The sequence below is a fragment of the Siniperca chuatsi genome, linkage group LG10, assembly GCF_020085105.1.
Source record: "Siniperca chuatsi isolate FFG_IHB_CAS linkage group LG10, ASM2008510v1, whole genome shotgun sequence".
Taxonomy (NCBI): domain Eukaryota; kingdom Metazoa; phylum Chordata; class Actinopteri; order Centrarchiformes; family Sinipercidae; genus Siniperca; species Siniperca chuatsi.
Window position 1 is genome coordinate 4,750,960 of NC_058051.1, and position 12,510 is coordinate 4,763,469.

The window sequence follows — 12,510 nt, forward strand, 5'->3', positions numbered from 1 at the left end:
CTACACTTTCAGAAAGTGTGGGGAGAAACATATTTGATCATCCAATTAATCATCCAAATTGATGCAGTAATCCCCACACTGACAAAACAAATATTATAGTGAGATTTAAGGGGATATACAAACAATAACTAAAGAAGGAGTACTTGAGGTAATCATATGCAAATAACTAAATGCCAATTAGTCATCCTTGGGTGTATATGCATCATTTTAAACTTGCTAATACTTCTCCTTGTCAGTGTTGTCGTCTGTATTTATGATAAGATTTTCATCATATTCTCCCTTGACGTATCTGACGCAGCTTGGGCTCAGATGATTTCTGCTGGTTGTCTCACGTTGCTTTGAAAACTCACATTTCAAAGTGTTGATTGTCAGATGACTGTCCTTCTCCATGAGGTGTTCACATTATTTTGTCTACCCACTGCAGAACCCCATGAAGTTTGCTAAGATCACCAGATACAAGAAGCCTTGACAAATGTTAAAATAGATTATAAAGCAAAAACAAAACAACAAGGGAAAGTTATAAACACGTCTCGCTCCCCACAGGAATTTTTCTTTGAATTTTCAAGGGAATTATTGTATTATAAATATAATGTGGGTCAGATATATATAGTCTCAGTAAGCATTTTAATCTCCACTCAGTTTGATTAAACAATCAAATATAGGATTTATAAGTTACAACAAGAAATGTATCCTCCATTCTGCCTCCAAGTGTTTGTCCTCAATAAACGTAACCTCTTTTATGTGCTGTGGGGAGAGTAGTTCAGTGCGTAGTTGCAGCAAAGCACCTGCCCTGGTTTCTGCTGCCTCACCCATGGGAGCAGAGACAGGCCTGGAGTTAGTGGCTGTGGATTCAAACCACTGTCTCTCCCTCCCACCGGACCTTCCACTTGGATTTGCATTGCAAGTTCTTTTGATATGAAGATACCAGGCTGCAGTACACGCTGCAATGCACTGAATGGGACTGTATTCTCTGCGTCTCTCAAACACCAACTATTTCTTATTCTTTTTATTCCTCTCACCCTCATCTATTCTCTTTCTCCATCTCTCTCTGCTCACTCTCTGTTTTCATTCTTATATTTTGCTCTGCCTTTACTTCTCCAACAAAACCTGCCGACATCACACACACTCGCACACACATGCACACTTATTTATTCAGTCTCCCATGGTGATACGAAATATTCCTGTATCACAATATTTCAATATGTTATACAGTAGGACACACACATCTCCTCTTCCTCCTCCTCTGAATTCCTCTTCAACATTATGATTAATTGAGAGAAAGCTCTATTACGTCAAATAAAAGAGAATATTTCTGGTAAAAAGCCCATTGTGCCGGTGAAATACTGATCAACTACAAATTAATGTCTTTTTCCAGTGTAAATCAGATAGGGCCATACAGTATCTTGCATGCTTGACAAAAGATTTTGCATAACTCACAGATTTATCATTCTTTCTGAACAAGCTGAGATATTTTCTGCTGAGTGTGGCTTGACTGATAACAGTCAAAAGAAATAAACCAGTGTTAGTGAAGGAAATTATACTGAAAGGTGACAACAGTTAGAATGTCACAAAAGATCACTGTTATTATGGGTAAAAAATGTCTGCATCATTCATTAAATATTAGACAACAGCCTATTTTTAATGATTCTCACAGGCCTACATGGAATTCAAGTAGACTACTTTGGTAGTGCGCAATGTAATTTTACTGGTTTTTATTTTAACATCTTATTGGGTAATTTTGGCAGACCTTATCGACCATAACTTCGTTGTTACAGTTAGTAGGCTATTACTATTTTGCCACCAGCAGGTGGTTTCAGTTGGAAGTTCAGTTGATACTCAAGGGACGTCAAGGCATCGCCCCTTGTGTCCAGTCTCCTTGGTAACACTAACAAACATGGCGGATTAACTTTTACTGTGAGAAGAAGTAATTTTGAGAAGATATCTTGTCGAGAGAAGGAAAGCCTAGCTAAGCGAGGTAACGGCTTAATGTTTGTTAAATAACGTTTTTAACTTTAAATGTGATACAGCCTAAATTCACCGTTAATTGTGCGTTTAATTAGCGTTAGTTGCCTAGCTGTCTAGCTATCGACTAACGTTAAACGACACGCTAAAGTCCATTCAGAAATCTGGTTATTGAATGTTGCCTTATTTAAAGGTAATGTCACACACCTCAAAAATATGACTTTCTGTAATTAAAAGAACCAATATTCGAATCGGCATGCATATAATTCACCAAACAACATTTTAAAATGAAATGTCAACTTTTTAAATGAGACCAGCGGTAATTCCCGCAATTGTGTCAACATGAGCAACATATATAAAGCTATATCTATGGAATTAACGCTGTGTCTGCCGAATGAAAGAAGTGGCTTCAAACGAATCAGTGAGCAACGCCACGTTAAATTACCGGATTATTGAAGAGGTTTCAGCCCATTCTAGGATGTTGTGGTGAAGATAAGCTATAGGTTTTGTATGATAATATGCGCCTATGTTATTCATAAACAAGGTGAAATGGACGTCGAAGACAGGGAAAGCCCATTTGACGTGGCGTCAGACAGGTGTGGACTGCTGGGTGTCCACCTCAGCACTGATGAGGACAGTGAGGGTGAGTGACAGCTTCTGTTGCTGCCTTGTTTGCAAAATGCAGTTTGCAGTCTTGTAGTCACTAAGATACCCTCTTCTCTTTAATTCACAATTACACACACACACACACATATACATTAAGAGAATGGGATATCCTCACTAATGTAGATATATATATTTCAGAAGGTGATCCAGGCCAGGAGACCTTGAAAGATGAAGAGTCAGCGCTTCCTCCTGATTTGGAGTGGTTGGAAGAGTTGTATGAGTGGGTGTTTCTTGGTTTTCTGTTAATCGTATCATATTTATACAATGAAATACAAATGTCTATGTATTAATCTTTAATCCTTTTACCTCCCTCTCAGTATTTAGAATGTCAAGTCACTGTGACTCAATGTGATTCTCAATATGATATGTTAATAGAAAATAATAAAGCAAAATTTCATCTATTTTTTCCAAAATTGATTTCTACATCGTAAAAAACCTGTCTATCTATCTAAATCTATATAATGCATAGTCAGATTTTGCATTAAATATGCAACCTTTCCTAAATGTAATTTTGCATCTGCCCGAAGAGAGGACAATGGTGATGGTGATGGTGATGGTGACCTTGCTGTTGCAGCCGACAACGGTAAGAAGAGGAGTTATGCCGAGACAGCACGGATGTTCAAGCTGAGACGAAACCTGGACCAGCTGGACTGCTTTCACCGACAGAAGGAGCATGACGTGCTGAAAGCCAGGTTTGGACCTGGCAACCGACAGACCTCTAGCCACAGTAGCACCTTAACCTAGATAGAGATCCCTGTGAATTTTTTGACTCTGATGAAACCTGCACACGTAATGGAAAACTTGCATTTGTTTTTTTTTGTAAGAATACCAATAAACATAAGTGTCTTTTTGTCACAGGTTTTTGCATTGCTACAACAATTTTACAAACAATTTTCTACTTTTTTCAGTGTTATACCACTTTCCCAGGTCTTTCCCCTCTTGCCCTCTTCACACTGGGCCAGTCATTTCTGTACCAGTTGATTCAGCAAATTGCAGGAAATCATTTCAGATTTCCAGATAAAGAGAGAACATTTCCCATAATGTCTTCTCTCCCCACTTTTCTTCCCTCTTTTTATTTGTCTGCACTACGAGCCATTAAGCACCCGATGAACTGTGATACAGTCCCCAGCAAAAATGGCTGTCATTTTCAAACATCAAGGGTCAGAGTGGAGCTATACTGCACTCTGATCAAACATGAGTTCAATGGAACCTAAGCACACCTGGCTTTTAACCAATCTGCAGCTTTTACTGTACCATGCACCATGATTTTCTCTTTTCTTCTTTTAACCCAGCCACAGATTGTTGTGTTTAAAACCATTAGACTGCAAAAAGAACATTGGGCAGTTCAAAGCTCTTGAGGTGTGTGTGTCCACTCTCAGCTTTTCAATATCTTCATTAGATTACCTTGTTAGCCAACAGAATTACCTTCCTTTTTTTTTGCAATGGCCACAACGAAATCCATTAGCCTGATGCGCTGAACACATTGCACTTTAACAGCCCTGAAAATGTTCCTTCTGATTGGCTTTGATCTGGGATGTTTCTCTAGGTCAACACTTGAACTTGTCTCTGTTATCGCTTTCTTTTTTCCAGAGAAGAGCTAAAACTCTGTCGTCAGAACATTGAAAGTTTGGTGGAGCAGAGGGATAACTTGGAGAAAGAGATAGAGCAACAGAAAGCAGCAGACAACAGGTTAGTTCAAAATTAACAAACAGTGACTGGTCTGTACTTTTATATGAGATGTTATTATTTTGTCCAACCCCTGTGTATTCCACTCTTTGTTTATTTTATTCGGCAGTGTGGCAGTATTTCATTTGCGATCCCAGCATAAGCATCTGTGTCAAAAGCTGCAGAGTGAGGAAGAGCTGGAGGGCCACATCAACACTGACCTGAAGCAACAAGAGTGAGTCAGAGAGGGAAATGGTTTGACAGTAAGGTCTTGTTCTGACAGGCATTAGTACAGCATGAAAAACGCAGTCCCCTGCTTTATGTTAATGAGACCACTGCATTGACACAGCAAACACGAAGGGCTCGGGGGGGAAAAAGCATGGTCCAGCAAAAACGTTTAACCTGCCTAAACTTTTGCCGCAATGAAATGCGATGTTATCCAGCGACAAAGCACTGTATTTGCCAATCATACTCGTAAAACTACATTACTGTAGGAATGTACTAACATGAAAATTGTATTTCTACAGTTTACCTCGCAATTGTCACAAGAGAGGATAAAATTATTGCCACTATGATAACTGTGCAGAATTCCTGCCTGTCTAATAGTATTACAACCCGATGTGCAGTGTGGCGTGTGATAAACCTTCAAACCCATGGATCTGTTTGTCAAACTGGACTTCCTGGATTGTATTTCAGCATCTCAACGGTGCCTGAAACAACACGCCCACACCGATGCAGCCCCTTGTGTTTTTTCTAACACAGTGCTCTTTTTAGTCAGAAAGCCTGGTTGGTCGACACTTTCTGCAGCTGCATCACAGTAGTAAATGCTGTAAACAGTCGTCTTCTTTTTACTGCCAAGCAAACAATTATGGCATGCCAACTTCCCAAGAGTTTGATATGCAAGAACTTTGTTATGTTGGACTTTATACTGTATCATAAAAATCATTTGAGTATAGTGTGAGGCAGTTTTGCGTATTTTGTAAAACCTATAAGGAATCCTTCCTCATTCTGCTTTAAGGAACTGCCAGTTTTTTCTGAAGGAAAATCTTGTCTTCTAATTGTCTGAATGCTGTTTTGGAGGCTTTTCCAACAATCACCCATTAAATGTTTGCTTCTTCAATTGATTCATGATTTAAATACAAACTATAGACCAAAATAAAATTTGCATTGTGCTTCAAAACCACATTTAGGTCTAGCCTCTTACCTCTGCTACAGTGAGTGACTTTACTGGTAGATAATATACACCATCAGTCAGAATCTTTAACTTCATGTGCTATCTATATCCATCTCATTATACATTGTTGCTCATCAGACTGGAGCTGAGTGAGGTGGAAGTGGAGCTTGGCAGGTTCTCCTCGCTCCGGCAGGAGGTGCAGGAGGAGGAGCGGGTCTTCCAGGTCCTTAAGGTCCAGAAGGCAGCTACAAGGCTACAGCAGGAGAGGAAAGCCAGCCAGAACCTGCAGCTCAAGATGCAGCATCTCAGGGAGTAGGGCAAACAACCATCTTTTCCATTCGCACTGCATTGTTCTTTTGTGTGTGACAAGTACTGCTCTATTATGCATACAAAATAGAGAATTATTATTATATATTATCATTATATAGACAAATAAGTAGAAGATGTAACATCTAATATAAGTGAAAAACCACTTACACACATATGGTAATATATTCTAAATTATTAATTTGTGTACTGAAGTGAGATAAAATGCAGCATAGTGCCTCAATGTGTATTCAAAGTATCACTCCCCTATGAAAGTATTATTGTCCTGTATAATTATTTTCTGGCATTTTTTTATTGATTCTTTTTAGAAGCCTGTATGGGGAATCAGTTATATGCACCTTGAATTGCCATGTAAAGACTGATGTGTTTTGTGTATAAGCTTCTGTGATTGTGTTCTGATAGTAAACAGGCAGCCATGCTGAAGAAAGAGGAGACTGAATGTCAGAAGAAAATTGAAGAGGGCCAGGCAAGCCGCAAGATAGCTGCCAAGTACTTGAAAGAGACCATTAAAAGGTAATCAGCTTTTAAGCCAATAAACATGGTTTAGACTTGAACAAGAATATGATGCATCCCAGGAGGACTCATTGGAGAGTTGACACATCATATTGATCATTCACTCATACTGGCAAAATATTAGAAGCAGGCCAGACAAGATACTTCAAATAGCTCAAATTCATACAGAAAGTTCTAGCTGAAAGTGAAAGATATTTCCCCAAAAATTGTAACTATAAAAAACCCTGTCATGTACATAAAAAGTAGGTTTTGTTCTGGTCTATACTAGTCTACGGTGACAGTGGGCTTATGTGACTTTGACCGCTCACCCCTAGCATAAGTGTCCTTGTTGCCAATTGTAGTAGAGTTTTGGAAATTCCACCTAAAGTTTAACAGGATAAGGCTGGCAATATTATAGATTTTCTTACTGTCATTAAAATCCCATTAAAAGACCAAAACCAACAATGAACTGATTACTTCACCTTGAAGCTGTAAATTTGAGACCAGTTTTATAAGATTTCCTATCTTCAGTAGGAACAATGAGTGCCACAGACAGGGTAGGGAAGTCAAAGTAAAAAAAAATCAAGCACAACATGGTAACTAAAAGCCCCGTTGCAGCATGTGTATTTTTCAATAACCACACTGTTTTGAGTGGATTATCCTGCTTATAGCATGACAACTTGCCAACAAGCAAAATATAATTATTGTCTATTTATATGACGAGGCCTTTGATTAACATTATTTCTCTGCTTCAAGTAACGAAAGATGTCATTGTCTAGTAACAGTCAAAACCATCAGCCAATCAGATATTTAAACAGAAGAAAGTCCTATAGGGTTTAAGCGCCAAGGTTGTTGATTTCTTTCTGTTTTTCTAATTATTCTCTTCTATTTTGTTTAGTTCCTTCATCTACTTGCCATTCCTCATGAATTTTGTTTCCCTAAAAAGGTCTAATCCGTGTTCTAGTGAGATTTGTATCTGTTAATTTAAATAGAATGACTGGTAGAGGGTTTTATAAATGCCTATTTGTATTAATATAAAACAGTGATGAGAATGCTATGTCAGAGCCATGAGATTATCTTAAAAACAGTCACACCCTCCGATCAATCATATCTGAGTATTATCCATGATCATCAGAATTCATTTTTCCTCACTAATCCCAAATTCCCATTCAGTACTTACAATCTGGAACCTGAGCTGAACAGTATTTTCTATCAGTATTTACCACCTAAAAGCTAAAGTGAATGGTATTTTCTTATAATAATACTCACCATGTGACAGGTCAGAGGGTTATGGTTATAGAGTTATATATAGCATTTCTCTGAGTTTTGATAATTAATCTAAATGTTAATTTCCTGGAAGTTTCAATCCCAAACAATAATAGCAGATTTATTTTTCTCTCTGTACTGTATTTGAGTATTCACATGCTTAGGGTATATATTATATTTTTTGCTTAGTACTTCTATTCCTGTGTGCACTGACGTGATAGTGAGCTGCTGTAACAAAGGAGTTTCCCCTCGGAGATCAATAAAATATTTCTGATTCTGATTCTGATTCTGATTTGTGATTGTCCCTGTTTCATTCAGGATGCATCAGCAAGAGGCTGAGAAGGAGCAGAAGAACAGGGAGTTACTGGAAAAGAGGATACAGGCTGTCAAGTCACTGAAATCTAACATAGCAGCCACGCAAGTAAGCACCCTCCCATACTGATACTGTAGTGATGTGGTTGTTGTTTTAGCTCACATCATATCTATAGTGAAATATAAGATCATTCCCAACTGCATAAGTGAACAATCTGTACCATAAGTACAAACCATATTTAGTGATGCATTATATACTCATAAATCTTTAAAGACATTGTGATACAACTTTGCCTGATTTGGTTTGTGCAAAAATGGCAATAAACACATTGAGTGCGTCACAAACCTGCACACATGTAACTGTATTGTTAAATGTAACTATGTAGTCAAATGCATGTATGAAACTGAATATAATTTTATGATGTTTGTCTAATGATTATGCCTGCTTGCAGTCTAGTGTCATAATTGTGTCATAATGTAATTCAAGCAAAGTACTACCAGTAGAAGTTACTACTACTAGTACAAAGACATTGTGAACATTTAGGACTAATTAACAATTATAGGTTATGAAACAACCTTTTTAATCTCAGCTGGACAGAATCAGTAATATGCATTATAAGTGCTGATATATTATCAGAATAAGTTGTTGTATTGTCATAAGTTATTGGTATAGATGTGCGTTTCAATTTACTGTTTGCTTTTAAGCTAACAAGTTTTATGGAGTTTTATGCAAGCAACTGGTAAATCGAAAGCTTTGCCTTGCCGAGAATACAGGGCCACGGCTCTCACTCCGGTTATATAAGGACCGGATGACTCGTAGCATCGGCCCCAGTATCCCATTCTCCCACAGTACCCCCCACAAGACACGGTCCAACCTCATTCACCCTCACCACACGTTTGGGTTTACCAGGTCTGTCTGGCAGTCTCCCCCGCCATCTGATCCAACTCACCACCAAGTGGTGATCAGTTGACAGCTCTGCTCCTCTCCTCTCTTCACCCGAGTGTCCAAGACATGCAGCCGCAGATCTGATAATACGAACACAAAGTCAATCATTGATCTTTGGTTTTCTGGTACCAAGTACACTTATGAACCACCCTATGCTCAAACATGGTGTTTGTTGTGGCCAATTCATGACTTGCACAGAAGTCCACTTGCAAAGCACCACTCAGGTTCAGATCGGGTTGGCCATTCCGCCCAACTACCACCCTCCAGGTTTCTCCATCGTTGCCCATGGGAGCATTGAAGTCCCCCAGCAGAACTATAGAGTCCCTAGGCGGTATCCTTTCCAGCGCCCCACCCAGACACTCTAAGAAGGCCTGATACTCCAAACTGCTGTTCGGTACATAAGCACAAACATCAGTCAGAGCCTTCTTCTCAGCGACTTGCAGTTGCATAGAGATGACCCTCTCATTCTCCGAGGAGATCTCCAACACAGCAGTGCTCAGCCAGGGGCTTGTGGGTATCCCCACATCTGCCTAGCGCCTCTCATCCTGGGCAACTCCAGAAAATGAGAGAGTCCAGCCCCTCTCCAGAAGTTTGGTTCCAGACCCAGTGCTATGCGTAGAGGTGGCCTGGCCATTGTCTGTGGCCTGACAGCATTTAACTGTTTATCTTTTACTGCATTAACATTAGGCTAAATGACTGATAGCAGCCAAAGCAGGACAGTTTTGTTTAATCAACATCCAGTGCAGCATCACAGCTGTATAAACAACAAGTATTGATTGAAAAAGGACAAAGTGAAAGCCTAACAATATTAATATGAAGGAATTAATGCAGAATTATAATCTCTTAAAAAAGAAAAAGAGTAGTGCTGCTAACAGTGTAGATCCTCCCCCCTAACTGACCAGAGTCGCCACAACAACCCTAACATTAATTTAAGAGCACATATGTGTAAAGTATATGTGCACGAATTAAGTACATTTGAGGGCATGAAAAACTAATTTGTGCGTAAAAAAATGTTTTTCTTCCCATGACACCTAATGGGCTCTGTAGTTTTTACAGTATAGATACCAGTGTTTTTAATAGGCGATGTGGCAGTGTCGTATGCATAAGAAGATTGGAAATAGCACCATGACTTGTTGAAGTTGCAATTATGTCTGTGATCATGTGAACCTTACATTGCAAATTACTTTATTTTACAAAAATTGCAATTTTGCATTTTCTAACATTTGGTCGAATACATTACCAAGCCAATGGAAAAAAACATGCCATTAGGACCTGGATTTATTTATTCCATCCACTCATTCCATTCTCCTCCTAGTTAGGAGAGATGTGAAGCAGAAACCACATTTTCATTTTATTGCCATTACTACACCCCCTCCCGGATCTCCAAATGCGGTAAATTCAGCTCTGGACTGTGTATGCTATTGCCGACAGTACTTATGTGCTCATCATTATGATCTTACAATGCTATCATCATTATGCTTAGTGCTGTAGTTCAACAATTCAACATTCAACAGGTACATTTCATATTTTAGGAGAAAATGGCTCTGTAACTTTTATCTCTCTTACTTCAAATGATCAACTCTTCTTAAGGCTTCATGTGGTGAAATGAGCGCTATGAGATAACTTCTGTTATGAATTGGCGCTATATAAATAAAATTGAATTGAATTGAATTGAAATATAGCTTCATTAATCTGGTGTTATTTCTTTAGGAGAGTTTACGGGTCCAACAAAGCAGAGCCAAAGCAAACGCCCAGAAGAAAGAGCAGCAACAGCGACAACTGAAAGAATCCCTGCAGGCCCAAGGCATCAACAGTATTAAGCATATGTACCGACAGAAACAACTAGAGGAGATAAAACGAAAACAAGAGTACGTCCTCTCCTCTCCTCTACTTTCCTTTCCTCTCCTCTCCTCCCCCACATGCATGTCCTCCACTCCCACTCCATGCAGCAGTGTGTGGGTGTTTTCTCTCGCTGTGTGCTGAGGAATACATGACCGCATTTCAGTATAATGCAGTGTTGTTGATTTGCCCTTCTCAGGGAATTCGTGGAGAGGCAGAAGTCAAAGAGAGTGGAGATTGTGTCAAAAATCCTTCAAGAGGAGCAGCAGGTAAAGAGCAGAAAGAGGCACCAGGCACTGCTGCTTAAACCCTCAGCCACTGACAAGTTTCCATCTCTAGGGAAGGCAAGAGAGAAGCTCCTGTACTACCTGGATCCCAGCCCCCCATTAGCCACTGAGGAGAGAGCCACAATCGTGAGTGGCTCATAACATCTGAGATGACATTTATGAAATGACTATTTAAAGAGAGTGCATTTTGAACAATTATGACCCAACATGTGTGTGCATTTGTCCAACAGTTAAGAGAGTTTAATGAATTCAGCAGCTCATCGTCATCTTCCTCTGATGTTGAGGACTTGGAGGAAACCATGCACCAGGAAGTGGACCACAAGAACCTTGCTGAAAGCCTGGCTGAGCCTGAGTTCTCTGGGCTGTGGGACCAGAACTACAAGGTGCACTAAAACAACAGCTACTGCCAACCAAAAGCAAATCCTTGCAAGCTGCTAAAATTAAACATGCATAAATCATGCCCCATTCACAGCAGGCACATAATTTTTCTATGGATGTGCTTATTGCATATTTTTCAACAAATTAATTCCCCACCTGCCAACTGAAGTATGTTGTATAAATAATTCCACTGAAAGCCAATATTTAATTATTGACTTTAAATAATTGTGTAGCAGGTTTGATGTAAACAACAAAGACGATTCAACTGATTTCTTGTTCACAGATCTAATCAGGTGGGGGCACCATGACACCATGTGACCTTGTGTCACAGAGGTAGCACAAGTTTTTGAGGGCTTGTACTGATATTTTTAGATAAGCGCTTTTCTGTTTGCCAACACTGTTTGAATAAAAAATGTGTGAATTTACATTAGGGATGCCAGCGATTACTGCTGTAACAATTAGTCGATTCATTGATTAATCAGAGACAATTTTTGTAATCTGTTTAAAAGTAATTTATCAAGCAAAATGCTTAACATTCACTGGTTCCAGCTTCTCAAATTTGATCATTTGCTACTTTTAACTGTTCTTCTTTGTAAAATTAATATCTTTGGGGTTTGGACTGTTGGTCAGACAAAACAACCACCTCGGAATGTTGGAAATTGTATTTTTCTCTATTTTCTGATTTTATTGATATAATGATTAATTAATTTGTCAAAAAAACACAGATAATCAATAATGAAAATAATTGATGTTTGCATTCCTATTATTGATTAATCAAATGATCGTTCAAGAACATATTATTTGACGATTCTTAAAGTTGTTGTGACATTATTTATTGTGTGTTGCCATATAATACAATAAATATGTAATCAATCAAACTAGTGATATTGAGTTGCACCACAGTGACAGCACCAATTTGAACTTTTCTTGAATCTGAAGATTAAGTGCCTTGCTCAAGGGCCGCTTCATGGTAGTTGTTGGGCAGGAGTGTCTTTAGCTCGCTGCCATGGAGGTGTGTCGGCTCTTTTTTTCATCCAGCCCCCAACACATTTGAAATATGGGGCGACAGGCATCACTTCTCATTGTGCGGGTGCCTTTGAGGCCTCCAAGTGAGCACGGTGCTACAGCTCAGAGCTCTGAGCTCTGAGCAAGTACCAGTCGAGTGGAAGTGATCTCTCCTCCTAACATACAGATCA

General features: G+C 39.1%; 1 protein-coding gene across 6 annotated transcripts in view; it reads left to right on the forward strand.

Annotated features, from left to right (window-relative positions):
* The first annotated feature begins 1,820 nt into the window (after window positions 1-1,820).
* Window positions 1,821-12,510, forward strand: part of cfap74 (cilia and flagella associated protein 74) — a 72,974-nt gene continuing 62,284 nt past the window's right edge. For 5 of the 6 annotated variants that reach the window (XM_044211580.1, XM_044211582.1, XM_044211578.1 and 2 more), the window contains exons 1-12: window positions 1,821-1,975; window positions 2,507-2,605; window positions 2,767-2,848; window positions 3,156-3,320; window positions 4,219-4,317; window positions 4,424-4,528; window positions 5,606-5,779; window positions 6,197-6,307; window positions 7,871-7,973; window positions 10,521-10,678; window positions 10,849-11,062; window positions 11,167-11,319. In XM_044211580.1, the coding sequence (XP_044067515.1) occupies window positions 2,512-2,605; window positions 2,767-2,848; window positions 3,156-3,320; window positions 4,219-4,317; window positions 4,424-4,528; window positions 5,606-5,779; window positions 6,197-6,307; window positions 7,871-7,973; window positions 10,521-10,678; window positions 10,849-11,062; window positions 11,167-11,319 (1,458 nt within the window). In that variant the 5' untranslated portion in view covers window positions 1,821-1,975; window positions 2,507-2,511. The remainder of the gene's footprint in view (window positions 1,976-2,506; window positions 2,606-2,766; window positions 2,849-3,155; window positions 3,321-4,218; window positions 4,318-4,423; window positions 4,529-5,605; window positions 5,780-6,196; window positions 6,308-7,870; window positions 7,974-10,520; window positions 10,679-10,848; window positions 11,063-11,166; window positions 11,320-12,510) is intronic. The other variant, XM_044211579.1, reaches the window with a different exon arrangement.